Here is an 18837-nt window from a genome sequence, read left to right as displayed (position 1 = left end):
GCTACCCGCCTGGTTCCCTAAGACCTGATCTTTCATAAATTCACAGGTTCTAAGGTCAGAAGGGGACCTTTCCAATCATCTAGTCTGACCTCCTGCCTAAAACAGGCAGCAGAATTTCACTTGGTCACTTCTGCATCAAGCCCATCATTTCTGGTTGAGCTAAAGCATAACTTTAGGAAAGACATCCCATCTTCTAGTGATGGAGAATCCATCATATGCCCAAGTAAACTGTTCTAATGGTTAATTACCCTCACTGTTAAAAATGTGTGCCTTATTTCTAGTCTGAATTTGTCTAGCCTCAGTTTCCTGCCACTGGATTTTGTTACGCTTTTGTCTGCCAGATTATGTTTCGTGTACTACATGCTGGTTAATACATAAAAGGACTCCATGCTTGTAAACCTAAACTGGCCCTTTATTAAGAGAACTATTTACAGAGATGCTGAAACTGCAGCTAGCATTCCAGCCACGTGCACACAGGCTGACTTCCTGAAGCCTTCTCTGAACGCTTCCCTCCTCTAATCTGTGCTCCTGCCTCCAAGTTTCATGCAGGTTGCTACAGATTAAAGACCCATCTGCTATCAGAAATCTTCTCCTCTTTGGGAAAATTCATTTCAGAGCTTTAGGACCATCTCTTCGGAAACTTAGGGCCACACATTTGCAGGAGCACATGTCTGCAAAGAACCGTGCACCTAGATGTTTTGCACCTGCTGAAAGCCTCTTCAGAACACACAAATGGGCCTCTGCATACATGCACAAAGGTTGGTGTTTGTGCCGTGTCCCTTTCAATTTAGTACCTGCACCTACTGCAGCCCCAGAAAATGTGGCCGTGGTCCTGTGCCTGTTGAAGTCAATTGCAGAACTCCCATTGACTTCAGTGGCACCAGCCTCCAAACCTGCATAATTGTACACCCATAGGTTGATTTTAAATACGATACTGGAGGTAAATTCTGCTATCCAACATCTGCTCTGGTTTTGCTGAGTACATTTTACATGGTCAGGGTCTACTGAAAACAAGTAACTTAGATTACCCGTGGGCACTCTGATTCTATGTCCAGTTAATAACCTGCATGTTCAATGTCTAGTAAATAACTGGTCAATAACCAGTTAATGATTCTGTGTTCAGTTAATAAAAAATAGGCATTTGCTTATCACTAGGTGTTTCTATACACACCCACTGCAGTATGGCTACACACTACCCTAGATCCATGTGCATAACTCCCATTCAATGGATCGAGGAGCGTATATAGCCCATCGTCCTTGTAGTTCAATTAATGCTATGTAAAGCAGGTACTCGTCACTACAGGAAATATTTGTACATTTATAAAAAGCAATACAAATATAAAGAACAAAAATACAACAAGCACAGCTTGATACAATAACATGCCATGAAATATCATTGGCTTTATAATAATTTACTACAACTTGAAAAATGTTCTTTTATCCACACTGGATAGGAAATGCTTCCATCTAACATATGGTAAGCATGCAACAACAATATATACAACAACAATTTGGAGTTTGTTTTTACTCATGAGAAGGATTGTAGTACAGGGATACATTAAAATTATTTTTTTCTGGCCTGATCGAGCTTTTCTGTTACTCTGTTTAAGTTTGGGTTTTTTTTGGGGGGGGGGGGGGGGCTTTTTCCTCTTAAATTGTGGTAAAGAACTTTTTATAGGAATCTGCAAACACTACTTTTAGTCTTAGAGTAGTAAACTCATTTATTTTCCCCCAGCAGTTGTTCTGATTTACTGGTTGACACTAAAAAAATATATTTTTAATGTCATTTGGTTAAAAAATAATTTTCTTTCCAAACTTTTTTGTACCGTTGAGGATCTGTTAAGAGAAATACCTAGCAATCCCGCGGGACGTTATTACACTATTCCCAGTTATTACACTTTCCATCTTCAGCTATTTAACTGGATGGCATCCATCTCAAGGGGAAGTCCAACCAAACCTTTGCAGGGCTTTCCAAGATTTCCAGTCCCATTTGACAATCCTAACGTTGTCTTGTTGAACCGACCGTGGCCAGTACCTGCTACAATCTGAGTAGCGTCTAACCCAGTGAATGTCAAAAGTGGGGACTGCTCTGTGCTGCCTGCAGACAAAACAGTTGTGATGGTGGCTACATCGGCCCTTTCACAGAACAGCCCGCACATGGCTGCAGACCTCAGAGACATTGTGATCCCTGTATGAAGTCATTTGTTCCATATGACATAAGACACACTGACCAAAGGGTTGGTGAGTGCCAACTGGGCTGAATCTGAGCCTGATAGAAGGGACTGTTTATAAAGGTCCCTGACAAAAAATATCCCAGTTTGTTCCTTGACTGGGTCTTTATCTTTATATCTGCTCTGTTCCTCTTTCTTGAATAGCCTTTTCCCCTAGAAAAGCAATATTTCCAACAACACTGGAGTAACTACTTGGCAAAGCGTATCTGTGGTTGAAAAACCACCTGCTTTACATGAGTATGAAAACCCTTCGATATTCATAGAATTGTAGCTACAAAGATGATTTGTCTTTATGATGTGGCAATTTCCAGGGAGATATTCATGTCATGGGAGCTGATCATAAAAGTAAACTAGGGAGGCAGAGGTTTGACTTTAATCTTGATCTTGTCTATTTCTAGCACTGTGTTACAAAGGCAGGTGCTCAGGAAGTTTACTATAGGTTAAAACGTGTACATACGCAGTATTGTAAACTATGGGGGGAGGGTACCACTGGGAAAAAAATAAAAAGAAGGAGAAAACATGGAGAAATGCAGCCAGTGCATTTCTTCGAAGACTGATTCCCATCTCAGGCAACTTTGTGCATGACTTCGCCTTGGCCAACAACTGATAATGGAAGTGACAAGAGCATGATGTAGCCGCACTGTGTCCCTTTGACAAAGTGTATGGGAGACATCCAATGCTTATTCAGGAAAGGAAAACAAACATCAAAGCAGAGAAGTTGGTAAGGCGGAAGGGGGCAATTTGCAAACAAAAAAGGCAGGGGTGAGATTCTGTGAAACTGATGACAATTACAGGATTTAAGAAGCCTAAGGCGATTGCAGTTAAAAAAAAACTTAATAGAACCAACCACTCATTCCCACTTCAGCTGTTTCAGAAACCTTCATTTTAAAATGGAAATGGTCACTGAATTACTCTGCTGCACTCATCAGACAGGCACAGTTAGCGAAGCGTAGTGTAACGACTCTTCTTTCAACCTTCTCTTCCACAGGCTCCTTTGCTCAGTGGTCTCCGGACCCCTACAGCCTGCTGAGAACATGGAAGGCTGATCTTTCATGAACTCTTCTTCTTCAGGTGTGGGGTTGGAGCCCTCCTGTAGGTTTTCTTTTTCTTTTACATGTAATTCATTTTTCTAGTAGTACTTCAGCCTCATTCACCCACACTTCCACATAACAACATACACAAATCCATACACCAGACACCTACTCCAACACCCTCTTGGGAACTAAAGGATGATGGCCCCGTTCATTCTCCAGAACAAAGTCCATTGGGATGGCTGCTTTTTTTTTTTCAGATTCAAAATCAAAGCTCTAACACTCCTCGTTATTTTATCCTGCTGTTCGCAGGCATGTGAGAAATAATCAGCTTTCCATATTAATCTGAAGCACTGCAACAAGAAGAGAACTCACGCAGTTGTGGCAAAGTAGCCCACTGTGATGGCCACCTGGTCTGTAGGAAGCTTTCAGCTGTGGCCTTCACTGTGGAGGATTGCCCTGCAGTCTCTGAATTTTCTAAGAGCTAGTCTAATTTCCAATTTCTTCCAGGATCACTGTGGTAAATCACAGAGGATGGGAGGGCTGAAGTGAACATTAGTGATTTATGTTTCTCCAGTGGCCTCATTTTTGCAGCCCCCTGGATTTTCTCTCCTTGCTGGTTTGGCGAGACTGATGCATTATGGGATTATATATAAACAGATAAAAAGACTAATAAGTGGTTTGTTCTATTGTCACCCATTTCAGAATGTAAAGGCTTCCTATAAACCCCCCCCCCCAAGACAGGTTTGTTACAGTACTGCTGAAAGAGCCCTCTGAATGCTTCTGGAAGAGAGAGGGACAAGGCTGAGCCCCTAGACGGAAGGGCGAGGGGGGGGCCTGGAGGGAGGAGGGGCTCGGTTGGGGGCCGGGGCCTGGGGAGGCGGGGGCAGTGGAGGGAGAGTGGACGATGGGGATGGGGTGGGAGGAGTGGGGGAACTGGGAGGAGGTGGGGTATAGATCGGAGCAGGGGGTGGAGGGTTGTAGATCGGGGCAGGGGGCGGAGAGGAGGGTGGGTGTGCGTGGTTGAGTGGGTATTTCGGCGGTGCCTCAGCATTCTTCACTCGGGTGAAATTGATACAGCGGCCCTAAAAGAGAAACAAAAAGGTTATTGAGCGTGGCGGTGATGTAGGAGCCGAGGGCCATGTTGGTGGGTGCAGTGGTATTCCTACTCACAAATCAGCCGTCTACGTTTATTTCTCTGGGTGCACAGTTGGAGTCAAGGCCCCTTTATGGGCCAGATTCTTAACCCAATCCTTGTGTGGCTGCTCTGAGAAACCCAAAAGGATTCACATCTGGAGTGAACCATGCAGTAGCAAATGCAAGTTGACTAATCATGGATGGACCAGCCCTGCATCCGTGACTCCAGCTCGCGTGGTATTGTGAAAGTGCACACAGAACCATCCTTGCAACCACTGCTCACTGATTCTATTGCAGCCAGCATGTGCCTGTAGCCAGCGGCCATAGCATGTAAGGTCCTGTGAAGGGACATGAATAGGGCCCTACTAAATTCATGGTCCATTTTCATAAATTTCATGGTCATAGCATTTTAAAAATCTTGAATTTCATGGTTTCAGATAATTAAATCTTAAATTTCACAGTGTTATAACAAAATATGAATATGTATTTAAAAGTGGCAACATATAAATATGTAAAGCCCTTAAGCCAGCATCTCTCAAACTGGGGGTCCCAACCCAAAAGGGGGTTGCAAATCTATTGGAGGGTGATGGAATTGCCACCCTTCCTTCTGCACTGTCTTCAGAACTGGGCAGCCGGAAAGCAGCAGCTGCTGGCCAGGTGCCCAGCTCTGAAGGCAGTGCCGCCGCCAGCAGCAGCACAGAACTAGGGGTGTACTTTTGTATACTTTTACCTTATAGTATAGAGTAAAATCACAAAAAAGACCAGATTTCATGGGGGAGACCAGATTTCATGGTCTGTGACTCGTTTTCCATGGGCGTGAATTTGGTAGGGCCTTAGGCATGAATGTCAGCCAGGGCTGAGGCACCAGTGGTTAGAATGCCAGCAGGGCAAAGGAGTATTATGGCTTTGTATTTGTTCCTTCCCACAACACCCACCCCATGGCCACAGAGTTTGGCAAGACCAACCCTGGCTATATCGATGACTATGGCTGGATATCTAGATAAACAGGCATATCTGCTAATCTGTAGGCTCTTAGGACAGCTAGCCTTATGATCAACTCAGTCCACTCATGTAGACATCTGGCTAACAGTAGTTCATTCTAGCTGTCCAGGTGTGTGCATGACCACTATCACCCTGGGATCTCACTTACCCTCCATGAAAACAGATGCAGCCCTATTAAAATACTACACAGATGTCGCTACAGTTTCATACCAGACATTTGCTTATGAGTTCAGGCATGCTTTCTGCCAACACACCCAAAGGACGGGAAATAATCAGTGCAACTCTTCAACAGTGGACCAATATCTCCAGTAAGAATTCCCCTACAGTGTAATCTAGAGGGAAGACAGCTGTGAGCGACAGCCAGATTCAACTGTCAGATCTTGCTAGAAGTGTATCCACCCCCCGACCACATCTGTACACACAGGTGCTACAGACCGTGGGTGGCAAGCCTCTGAGATTAGATTTGAATTTACAATCGGTGCCATCGTGTGATGTAATAGATTTTGCACAACCTCTCTCATTTTAGCAGAGTTAAGGCAAAATTCTTCCCTTCAGAGTTTGTCTTTGGAATATATTCTGCCTACAGATCTGCCACAGGTGACAACGGAACCTACTGACCCTGCTGCAGAATACAAGTGATTCCCGGTCTGAGTACACTGATCCCACGGAGACAAGCCCGGGAGAAGAAATGGGCTGAGAAGTCAAATCATGGATTCAACAATATGGCCAGACTGAGGCACGAGTCAGCCCCCAGAATCAGGAGATAGCTTCAAAATAATGAGAGGGATATATTTGGGGTTTTTTATATTTGCTTTCTGAGCCTTTAGGATACACTTGGGTTACATTTACAAGCTTTTATCTGTAAGCAGGAGGGCTAGAAACCAACTTCTTGAAAAATGAAAGCTGAGATTCTCATGCAATCACCTGACTCCAGCAGCTGGGGCTTTAAGAAAAACACCAAATATCACATGACTCATGATAAAATCTCAAGAGCTGGCAACAATGGTTCATGCTTCCCCTTTCCTGCTGCTGTTAGAATTCTGGCTCAGAATTTTACCAGTGTTCCCCCCCTACCTTTGACTGATACAAAACTCCAGAGCCAAACGCCTTCCCCCTCCACCCCCTGCTTGAAATCTGGAATCTGTATCTTGCATCTATATCAAATATCACTCATGTCCTGCTTCTAACCATTTACCAACTGGACATGAGAGGGAGTATTATTTACCAAAGCTAGTTGCTTGTACCATGTCCTTCCTGAAAGAGACAAACTGTTAAGTAGAATGTCTCCTTAGCCTGCTGCCCATGTGAAGCCAAAAACTGCTTTCTGTAGCTCTGCTATAAAAATGGTGCTAAGTTACAGTTTGTTATGCATTTTAAACAAAACCTTTGCCCTCTAAGCTGTTTAGCTTTTTCTAATAATTTCCACCTGTGAAAGATCCCACAATAAATTCTCTACTGTCGGAATCCAAGTTATTATATTACAGGCTCATTCTTCCAGATATGAACTCATACAAAGAGACACTGGAGGGCTTCTGAGCCCACAGTTTGTTTTCCGTTTAGGGTGTTGGTGTGTGTTGGGACGGGGGAGGTCTGGAAGGTGAGGGGGACTAGGGGTGTTTTGCTTTTCTGTGTTTTTCTCTTTCCTTTTTCAAAGTAAATGTTAGTGCTGGTGAAAAGATGCCAAACAGAACAATGATCCCCGGCAGATGGGAGTGGTTCCAACGCACAGGAATGTGGTAGGATTTAAGGCAACTACATTAGGAGCTCTGAACCCTCTCTGTGCCATGGGGTAGTCTTATTATACCCATTTTACAGACGAGTAAACTGTAGAAGAGGGATTATAAGCAGCTCGTCCATACTATCATATCACATGGCTGATAAAGCAAGATTAGAATCCAGGAGTCCTGAATCTCAGTCCCCCACCCTAAACACTAGACACCACTGAATCCCAAAAAACAAATGCAAGCAAGCTACATGGAAGTTTTGCATCAGATGTCCCTCCACTCCAGACGCTTTGCATTTTTAAAATACTAATGGCCTGTTTTTCCAAAGTGCTGAGCATCTGCAACTGGGTCTCATGCTCTGGTGCCCTGCACCTTTTGCAGTCATTTACACAAGGGGTCAGTGGTGGTAAATGCTACCAGATGAGATTGGAGTATACAACCACCCATGGTGCCAAGTTGCCACTGGGGACAGTCTGGTCCAATGGGAGGAGCGGGTGCTTAGCACCTTTGGCCATCAGGCCGTAGATTTTAATTCAGTGGTAACTGTTTGATTCGTTGCACTGGCACAGGCTGCCAGATAGCGTGTCTTTATTTCAACTGCTGGGTTTGTCTCTTTAATTTTGATGCCTTCTAGTGGGTAGCTGGATATACATGTACCAACAATAAATCAGAAATAAAATGTTCCATTTCCTCCCTCCTCCTGCTCCGACGGCAGGCTGGAAAGGCTGAGAGAGAGGATTTGATGGGCTGTGGCGGCTGAGGGGAAGGGACTGATGTGAAAATAGCTTCAGACAGCTTCTATGCAAGTGCGCTGCCAAAGATATCATCATTGTTTGTGGATATTAAGAAACAGCTGTCTCAATCTTAGACGAGCAGTAGAGGAAAGTGGATTCTGCTCTGAGACTATAAAATACTCCGCACGGCCCACAGTTGAGGACAGCCTGTTTTGTGTGAACAGAGGTCATCTAAAGAAAACTGGGTTGCAGAAAGACTGTCAGTGCACACCCCGAGTCTGCTCTAAACTACACCATGGCTGCAATGGCCATCTGCTGGTAAGAGACTGGTGAAGCTTGCGAGGCTCTGGCCAGACCCTTTTGGCAGAACCCCAAGCTACCTGCTGAAATCAACTAGGCGGCCTCTTTGCGCTTCTTGAATGGTGGGTCTGCTAAGTGAGCCATCAGTGCACAGTGAGTGTTTTAAACTAGTTCCCAGTAACAGGCCTGTATTCATGCCCGTTCTCAAATGTGACCCTGTTTAGACTTGCCCTACAGCATTACAGTACACAAGGAGCCCTGTTTCCCCTCTACCCTGCCCCATGCATTGTCATTAAGGCTACATTTACACTATGAGCTGTGGGGGTGATTCCCAGCTTGCATACACATACTCTGTGCTAGCTTTCATCGAGCCAGCATGCTAAAAATAGCGGTGTAACCGTGGTAGCACGGGCAGCGGCAGGAAGGGGTAGCCATCCCGAGTCCGTATCCATGGGGCTCAGGGGGCTTTGTATTCGGGGCGGCTAGCAATGGTGCCCATGCTACCGTGGCTACACTATTATTTTTGGTGTGTTAGCTCAGTGACACCAAGCGTGAGTATGTCTACGTGAGCTGGGAATCATGCCCCTTCCTCCACAGTGAAGACGTAGCCTTAGGGAATGTCGACACTTCAAGCTGGAAGCTTAAACTCCAGCTCGAGGAGATACACCCACGCTAGCTCTGATAGTGTTAGCATGCTAAAAATAGAGCGTAGCAGCAGCGGCGCAAGCGGTGGGAGGAGTTTGCTGTCCTGAGCCTAGACCCGTCCGAGACACCGGACACATACTCCGGGCAGCTAATCTCTCGCACGGCCATGGATACATTCTATTTGTAGCGTGCTGGCTTGATCAGCACTAGTACGGGACTGTCTCCTCAAGCTAGAATTGATGCCTCTAGCTTGAAACGGAGATACACCCTTACATCTCTGCCACCATGGCGTGGGACACTGCTCTTCTGATCTGGTGGCATTTACTGCCCACTTTGCACAGGAATAAATGACAGCGTGCAGTTTAGGGTAATGAAGAATCAGGCCCGATATTTATAAGACCTGCCCCGGATACAAGTAAACCCGGGACATTACGCTGAAATATTGCACTCTCTTTTGCAAAGATCTTCACTGCATCTGTAACACTAGCTAACAAAGGGGCACCAGATGATAAAGCAGAAGAAGCATCTGAATTGAGGACACCAAGCATGCCCCAGTCTTAAATCATAGTGTCCTTGGTTTTATTTTCTCTCTGCGGGTTGGTGGCTCATCTTTAACATTGTTTTAATGCACTTTGCTGCAATTTTAAGTAAATACTGTGGGACAGGCCTGCTGAGTGAGTGAAAGTCTGAACCCAAGATTAACCAATTTTCTTCAGGAAAAAAACCCCCATAAGAATGTTTTCCTTGTGCTGGTTCCATCTCTCCTGCAATGTAACTTTAGCAGCTTCAGACTATCACTTGCATGGTCTTTGTTTATTTTCTTTATTTATGTTGAAGTATTTATTTTAAAAAAATGGGAAACTGGGCCAGAAAATAATGGGTCGTGATTATTTTGCCCAAAGAGTTACTTAGTTTGGCGATGTGATAGTTTTGTGGATCCGACTAGAACACAAATCACACTGTGGATCAGGACACTGCTGGCATCAGATATTCTTTTGGATCAAGTGGGGTCAAGTCTAGACCCCGGGCTTGGATCCTAAAAGCCATTTTGTTTCTTTGCCAGTTCAGCACTAGAGACTACAGAGAATAACTCAATCCTCAGAGAAGCACGATTCCCTCCCTGATTCCTCCAAGCTCTGGGGGGTGAAGGAAGTAAGTTGGCTACTGGCCTATACCAGTCAGAAATTACTTCCTCCTCTGTGATACCTGGTGCCTTGGGTGGGCAGAGTGATGGTTCCACCTACTCTGGGGAACAGTGGGCCTGAAGATCTGGGGAGGCTGCACAGAGACCCAGAGAGGGGTTCCTACTTCCCCTGGGGTCCCATGTGGGTGAGTCCAAACGATAATTGAACCCTGATCACCTTTGCAATTAGAGCCAGTTGAAAAACAGAATAATGTTTTCACACAAATTTCATCCTGTTTTTTTTCCCCCTCACCAGAAAGTTTGAATTTTGAACCCTTCCACCCAGGTTTATTTGCCTCAGTCTCCTATGTCAGTTGAGCAGCTCCTCTTGCTCCAAACTGCTTGTTAAGAGGCCAAATTCACAGGCAATGTGGTATCAGTTGACTCCCTTAGACTTTTCTCATGGCCACTTACTGATATGGGAGCGGTATGATTGCTCAGAGCTCCAGTTTGAAACTGGAGAAAAGCCTGTTGAGAGTCTTTGGGTTAAGTTTAGAGGCAAGAGCAACAAGGGTGATGTCGTGATAGGCGTCTGCTATATCAGAAGGATGAGGTAGACGAGGCTTTCTTCGGACAACTAACTGAAGTCTCCAGATCACAGTCCCTGGTTCTAATGGGGGACTTCAATCACCCTGACATCTGCTGGGAGAGCAATACAGCAGTGCACAGACAAACCAGGAAGTTTTTGGAGCATGTTGGGGACAACTTCCTGGTACAAGTGCCGGAGGAACCGACTAGGGGCCGTGCTCCTCTTGACCTGCTGCTTACAAACAGGGAAGAATTGGTAGGGGAAGTAGAAGTGGGTGGCAATCTAGGCAGCAGTGACCATGAGATGGTTGAGTTCAGGATCCTGAAAAAAGGAAGAAAGGAGAGTACCAAATTACGGACCCTAGACTTCAGAAAAGAAGACTTAGACTCCCTTAGGGAACTGATGGACAGGATCCCCTGGGAGTCTAATATGAGGGGGCAAGGAGTCCAGGAGAGCTGGCTGTATTTAAAGAAGCCTTATTGAGGGTGCAGGGAACAAACCATCCCGATGTGCAAAAAGAATAGCAAATATGGCAGACGACCAGTTTGGCTTAACAGTGAAATCTTTGGTGACCTTAAACTCAAAAAGGAAGCTTACAAGAAGTGGAAATTTGGACAGATGATTAGAGAGGAGTATAAAAATATTGCTCGAGCATGCAGAAGTGTAATCAGAAAGGCCAAGGCACAATTGGAATTGCAGCTAGCAAGGGATGTGAAGGGTAACAAGAAGGGTTTCTACAGGTATGTTAGCAACAAGAAGAAGGTCAGGGAAAGTGTGAGACCCTTACTGAATGGGGGAGGCAACCTAGTGACAGATGATGGGATGTTAGATGGAGTGGGATCTGAGTTACTACAGAGAATTCTTTCCTGGGTGTCTGGCTGGTGAGTCTTGCCCACATGCTCAGGGTTTAGCTGATCGCCATATTTGAGGTCGGGAAGGAATTTTCCTCCAGGGCAGATTGGCAGAGGCCCTGGGGGTTTTTTGCCTTCCTCTGCAGCGTGGGGCACGGGTCACTTGCTGGAGGATTCTCTGCACCTTGAAGTCTTTAAACCATGATTTGAGGACTTCAATAGCTCAGACATAGGTTAGGGGTTTGATACAGGAGTGGGTGGGTGAGATTCTGTGGCCTGCGTTGTGCAGGAGGTCAGACTAGACAATCATAATGGTACCTTCTGACCTTAAAGTCTATGATTCTATGATGTGGAAAAAGCTGAAGTACTCAATGCTTTTTTTGCCTCGGTCTTCACAAGGGCAGCTCCCAGGCTGCTGCACTGGGCAACACAGCATGGGGAGTAGGTGAGCAGCCCTCAGTGGTGAAAGAACAGGTTAAGGACTATTTAGACAAGCTGGACATGCACAAGTCCATGGGTCCAGATCTAATGCATCCAAGGGTGCTGAGGGAGTTGGCTGATGTGATTGCAGAGCCATTAGTCATTATCTTTGAAAATTCGTGGCTAGAGGGGGAGGTCCTGGAAGATTGGAAAAAGGCAAATATAGTGCCCATATTTAAAAACCGGAAAAAAGAGAACCTGGGGAACTACAGACTGGTCAGCCTCACTTCAGTCCCTGGCAAAATCATGGAGCAGGTCCTCAAGGAATCCATTTTGAAGCACTTGGAGGAGAGGATGGTGATCAGGAACAGTCAACATGGATTCACCAAGGGCAAGTCATGCCTGACCAACCTGATTGCCTTCTATGATGAGATAACTGGCTCTGTGGATACGGGGAAAGCAGTGGACGTGATATATCTTGACTTTAGCAAAGCTTTTGATACGGTCTCCCACAGTATTCTTGCCAGCAAGTTAAAATAGTATGGATTGGATGAATGGACTATAAGGTAGATAGAAAGCTGGCTAGATTGTCGGGCTCAACGGGTAGTGATCAGTGGCTCAATGTCCAGTTGGCAGCCAGTATCAAGCAGAGTGCCCCAGGGGTCGGTTCTGGGGCTGGGTTTGTTCAACAGCTTCATTAATGATCTGGATGAAGGGATGGATTGCACCCTCAGCAAGTTCGCAGATGACATTAAGCTGCGGGGAGAGGTAGATACGATGGAGGATAGGGATAGGGTCCAAAGTGACCTAGACAAATTGGAGGATTGGGCCAAAAGAAATCTGATGAGGTTCAACAAGGACAAGTGAAGAGTCCTGCAATTAGGATGAAAGAATCCCATGCACCATTACAGGCTGGGGACCGACTGGCTAAGCAGCAGTTCTGCAGAAAAGGACCCTGGGATTACAGTGGACGAGAAACTGGATATGAGTCAGCAGTGTGCCCTTGTTTACAAGAAGGCTAATGGCGTATTGGGCTGTATTAGTAGGAGCATTGCCAGCAGATTGAGGGAAGTGATTATTCCCCTCTGTTTGGCACTGGTGAGGCCACACCTGGAGTATTGCATCCAGTTTTGGTCCCCCCACTACAGAAGGGATGTGGACAAATTGGAGAAAGTCCAGTGGAGGGCAACCAAAATGATTAGGGGGCTGGGGCACATGACTTACGAGGAGAGGCTGAGGGAACTGGGGTTATTTAGTCTGCAGAAGAGAAGAGTGAGGGGGGATTTGATAGCAGCCTTCAACTACCTGAAGTGGAGTTCCAAAGAGGATGGAGCTTGGCTGTTCTCAGTGGTGGCAGATGACAGAACAAGAAGCAATGGTCTCAAGTTGCAGTGGGGGAGGTCTAGGTTGGATATTAGGAAAAACTTTTTCACTAGGAGGGTGGTGAAGAACTGGAATGGGTTACCTAGGGAGGTGGTGGACTCTCCATCCTTAGAGGTTTTTAAGGCCCGGCTTCACAAAGCCCTGGCTGGGATGATTTAGTTGGTGTTGGTCCTGCTTTGAGCAGGGGGTTGGACCAGATGACCTCCTGAGGTCTCTTCCATGATTCTATGAGTGTCTGTGTTGGAATACCTTAGTCCTTTAAAACCCACAGCTCTTTTCATAATTGTAGGGATGTTACCCCAACACATGCTAGCAAAATTCCAGTACAGGTCATTGTATCTGGCCTAGTTAAAGTCTCCCCAATGTCTCAATCAGGTATGGGCTGCTTATTCCTTTTGTGTCCTAAATTACTGCCCTGTGCTGTTGGACAGATGCTGCACTGAACCCCTGTGGTGGCTGCTGTTCCATGGAGAAGAAAGCCATATCCCTTACCTCCCTCACAAGCACGTGAGGCTTACTTAGTTGTCCGGAAAGGGCTTCGGACTCTTTGAATGAAAGTTGCTATAGAAGTACCAGGTATTATAGTATCATCATCCACAGCAGCAAATTAGGATACAGCAGATGGGACTTTCAAAGGGTTCCTGCACTGGCCTAGAAGTTTTATTGACTTCATTTGGGAGCAGATAGGCCAATGGTGACCCCTGTTGAACATCCCAGCCCATGTGTCTTTCAATGCAGAGCTGACTCTGGATAGCAGTGCCAAAGCACTAGGGCTAACCTGTCTTGAGTCATGCTTTTTTGTGTGTGTGTGGCTCTCATGCCAGTTTCTGATCAGTTACCCCAGTGTCAATATGGAGTAGCTCCAGTGACTTCTGCAGACTTTGGATTTGAACTGGCATGAAGGAGATCAGAATCTAACTCTCAGAATATCAATGAATCCCCATGACATCACCATGGAGGGAACAGAAATCAGGTTGAGGCAGGCTGGCAATATATTTTCATGTCATAGCTGGAATACTGTCTCAGTACAGAAGAGAGCATCCCCAGGATCTCAGATGAGCTGCTTATACCATTGAATGCTGAAGCATTCTGAGGCAGCACTGCTGTGACTCAATAAATGCTAAGTACTGAAGTCCTCTTGCTCTTAATGCCACATTTACTGCTGCTTTCCATTTACTTTTCATCATGCTACATGACTGCTTGCTAGTTTAGAGAGACAGTGTTGTCTTGGGCTCTCGGTGTTGAACTGAGAGAGTTGGCATTTAACTCCTGACTTCTAATTCTAGCTCCACCATGAACTCATCATGTGACCTTGTGCAACTCACCTGTACCTTTCTGTGGGCCAGATCACTGGCCTGCTTAGGGTTCCCTTTGGAGCACTCTAGCACCAACTTGCGCCTGCTTCATCAGCTGCACCAAGCATAAAGACCTAGCCTCATCTATCCAATAGCTATAATACTACTTTCTTGGGCCCCGATTCAGCAAAGCACTTTAGCATGAGCTTAACTTTAAGGGCGTGCTTAAGTAGATCTCTGTTCAGCAAAGTGTTTGTTAACGGTGGGATTTTCAAATAAGCCCTTAAACTCTGTTGAAAATCCCAGTGTTAATAAGCACTTCGCTGAATACAGATGGATTTAAGCATGTGCTCCATTGCTTTGCCTCAGGGTATGTCTACACTGCAATCATGGAGTTTGACTGCAGCCCAAGCAGACATATCTGAGCTAGCCTTAAACTACATAGCCAAGGTCCTGCAGTAGTGAAGCTGCATAATTACCCAGGGTTCCAGGCAGGCTTGTACAGTGCATGCTGAAGCATGTGCTGGCACGACTTACTGCTCCAGGACCTGAGCTAGTTAATATTTGCCCTATGCCTTGACTGTGTAAAGCAGTAGGGAGCATGGTCCTGGATTTGGTGAAGTCGTATGGAAAGACTAAGGAGTGAAAAAAGAACCCCGGCAAATTTAGGCTAGAACGTGCTTTCATTTTGAGACCCAGCCGCCATGTTCTCCATATAGATTGATGCCTGCTGAATTCATGAATAAAGGCAGAATGTGCTGTGTGAGCTTCAGCTGTGTAAACACAACAATAAATGCTTCTACTTTGCAAAAATATATGAAAAGGAGCTAAGTCAGCAGAAATCCCTCCCGTGAGTATGGTGGGAGGTGGAAGGAAAATGGCAACAGATGCTGATGTCATTTACTCATCTGAATACGAGTGAGTTTGTAAGCTGCTGTTTCCTGTCTACAGAGCGTTTCTAATTACACAGGAGGACTTGCGGCTAGATCTGCTAGCCTCATTGGTATTCTGTTCATGCAGGCATCAAAATTATGAATGTTGAGATTGTTTTTAAAAGTTGAGACTTTCCTTTTTGCCAGTCACTTCATATTTCTAGATCTTATTTCTCATGCAGATCTGGAGCTCTTTATTCAGAGATAATCCCAACACGATGACTCAGATTAATCCCTGGTGTAATTCAACTGACTTCAGTGGACGAGTTTGCGTGGGTATCTGACCAATGTGACCACAACTAGACTTTCAAAATGTAATTAAAATGCAAACTTAACCCCAGTGGAGATTATTTCAAAAAATGGACTCTATTATTAATAATGTTCTGCATTTCTATCACACTTTGGATTCATAGAGCAACTATAAAACACAGCAATCTCTAGGGGGGAGGGCAGCAATCTGCCAGTTGATGAGGAAAGGAAAGTTTCAACCAATGACCTCTTACAGAAAGTATCCAGGAGTATTTATGGCCTGATTTCAGAGGTTGTTTGTGAGTATTCGCCACCACTGAAGAACAGGATATGCACAGTGGATTTAAGGTATCAAATGAAAGATCCTTGCAACCCTGTCCTACTTAACAACAGAGCTAAGTATGTCCATTTCTCTGTTTCAGAGACTAGCAGAATTAAATTAATTCTCATAGGCAGTGAGTGATTTCATGGTTATGGAACAGTCAAATTCCAGCCTCTTTTTGATCTCAGTTACACCCATCTAAATCAGAAATGGCTCCATAGAAGCTTGTGAGGTACAGTGGTATAAAATCTCAGAACCGTCACAAACCCCAGTGCTCCTAATATACCACACCAGATAATAGATTACAGCTTGGGTGGGAAATGGTTTTCCCATCCTGTGAAAATTTTAATGATTCCAAAAAATTTCCAAACCCAAATCAGAACAAAAAAATTGAAATCTTCGCATTTTTTTGTGAACTAAAAAAAACAAAACAAAACACTTGGGGGGGGGGGGGGTCTATCGAAATATTTTGTTCTGATAATTTTGAAAAGTTTCATTTCAATGTTGACCTTTTTTTATATTTAGGTTTTTTTTACTCTAATTAGCTTACATTCCAAAAGGAGAAGTCATTTTGAATCAGAAAAGCAGAATGTGTTGTTTCTGATATGTCAAAATGTCCCATTTTGACAATTTCAAAACTTTTATTTTTCAAACATTTTTCAAGTCAAGACATTCATCAAAACCTACCCATCACAGAAGATTAGGGTTGGAAGAGATCTCAGGAGGTCATCTAGTCCAATCCCCTGCTCAAGGCAGGACCAACACCAACTAAATCATCCCAGCCAGGGCTTTGTCAAGCCGGGCCTTAAAAACCTCTAAGGATGGAGATTCCACCACCTCCCTAGGTAACCCATTCCAGTGCTTCACCACCCTCCTAGTGAAATAGTGTTTCCTAATACCCAACCTAGACCTCCCCCGACTGCAACTTGAGACCATTGCTCCTTGTTCTGTCATCTGCCACCACTAAGAACAGCCGAGCTCCATCCTCTTTGGAACCCCGCTTCAGGTAGTTGAAGGCTGCTATCAAATCCCCCCTCACTCTTCTCTTCTTCAGACTAAATAACCCCCCCCCCAAAAGCCTCTCCTCGTAAGTCATGTGCCCCAGCCCCCTAATAATTTTCATTGCCTTCCGCTGGACTCTCTAATTTGTCCACATCCTTTCTGTAGTGGGGGGGGGGGAAGGGGGCATGAATGGAGGGCAGAAATATAGCCCAAGCTTTCTCCTTATTCCAAGTGAATTAACAGGCTAAGGAAGTTCTTTGTGTGTCTCACTGCAGAAGAGAACTCATTGTTCAACATTTCTCTCACCATGGCTGTGATTGGGAAAAGCCAGATGGCAGTTTTCATACCAGAATGGCTCTTTTTGCAGCTGCATAGAAGAGGGCAAAGCCAACATCTCCTAGGGAAGGAACTGTCAGATCCAACGTCTGGGGAAAATTACCATACTATTTCACAAGAGAGCTGGAGAATGTTTTAACAGTGCTGTGAGCAAACATGAAAAGCTGACGGTGTGTGTGTTTGGTGATGGTGGGAAATGCTGCTTAGACCAAATAGTGGGATGTTAAAATAAACACAGCTTTTGGTTTGCATTTAACAATCTGATAATGGACACAGAAGCACTGAGGTTTGTGCTTGCCCGAGTGTAACCACAAGCCAAACAGGGAGTTATTTAATCCTATAGTACAGGACGGCATGGCTGCCTCCAATGGAATGGTAGGGTAAGCAACGCATAAAGACCCATTAGCACCTAGAACAGTGGGGTTCTGCTCCATGAGTGGGGCTGCTGGGCACTACCTCCATACAAATAAATAAATAATATTCACTGAACTGTTTCCTGGGTCTTAGGGTATGTCTACACTACAGGATTAATTCGAATTTATATAATTCGAATTTAGGAAACCGATTTTATAAATTCGAATGTATTCGGCCACACTAGGCACCATTAATTCGGTGGTGTGCGTCCAAGCTACCATAGTAGCATCGATTTCCAGAGCGTTGCATTGTGGGTAGCTTTTACATAGCTATCCCATAGTTCCCGCAGTCTCCACCCCCCTTGGAATTCTGGGTTGAGACCCCAGTGCATGATGGGGCAAAAAACATTGTCGCAGGTAGTTCTGGGTACAGCCTCCCCCTCCCTCCCTGAAAGCAACGGCAGACAACCATTTCGCGCCTTTTTTCCTGAGTGAACTCTGCAGACTCCATTCTGCATCAAGCATGGATCCCGTTGTGCTCCAGAACGCAGTCTTGAACATTATAAACACCTCGCGCTTTCTCGTGGAGTTTATGCTTACACAGGACCAGAAAAAAGAGGCGAGGAGGAGGAGGAGGCGGCGATTGCAGCGCAGCGACCAGCGTGATGAGGACATGGACACGGACACAGAATTCTCTGAGACCGCGGGCCCCGGTGCTTTGGAGATTATGATGTTAATGGGCCAGGTTATAGGCTTTGAACACCGATTCTGGGCCCGGGAAACAAGCACAGACTGGTGGGACCGCATAGTGTTGCAGGTGTGGGACGATTCCCAGTGGCTGAGAAACTTTCGCATGCGTAAGGGCACTTTCATGGAACTTTGTGACTTGCTTTCCCCTGCCCTGAAGCGCCAGAATACCAAGATGAGAGCAGCCCTCACAGTTGAGAAGCGAGTGGCGATAGCCCTGTGGAAGCTTGCAACGCCAGACAGCTACCGGTCAGTCGGGAATCAATTTGGAGTGGGCAAATCTACTGTGGGGGCTGCTGTGATGCAAGTAGCCAAAGCAATCACGGAGGTGCTGCTACGAAAGGTAGTGACTCTGGGAAATGTGCAGGTCATAGTGGATGGCTTTGCTGCAATGGGATTCCCTAACTGTGGTGGGGCAATAGATGGAACCC

The 18837-nt window shown here is 45.4% G+C and overlaps 1 protein-coding gene across 1 annotated transcript in view; it reads right to left on the bottom strand.

Annotated features, from left to right (window-relative positions):
* Window positions 1-4074: 4074 nt before the first annotated feature.
* The window catches only part of ANTXR1 (ANTXR cell adhesion molecule 1), a 194154-nt gene continuing 179391 nt past the window's right edge, over window positions 4075-18837 (bottom strand). Inside the window, exon 18 of the mRNA XM_065399001.1 lies at window positions 4075-4347. Within this exon, the coding sequence (XP_065255073.1) occupies window positions 4075-4347 (273 nt within the window). The remainder of the gene's footprint in view (window positions 4348-18837) is intronic.

This window comes from Emys orbicularis, chromosome 2, assembly GCF_028017835.1.
Source record: "Emys orbicularis isolate rEmyOrb1 chromosome 2, rEmyOrb1.hap1, whole genome shotgun sequence".
NCBI lineage: Eukaryota > Metazoa > Chordata > Testudines > Emydidae > Emys > Emys orbicularis.
The sequence above is the reverse complement of the archived record's forward strand: the minus strand, read 5'-3'. Positions and strand labels throughout refer to the sequence as shown.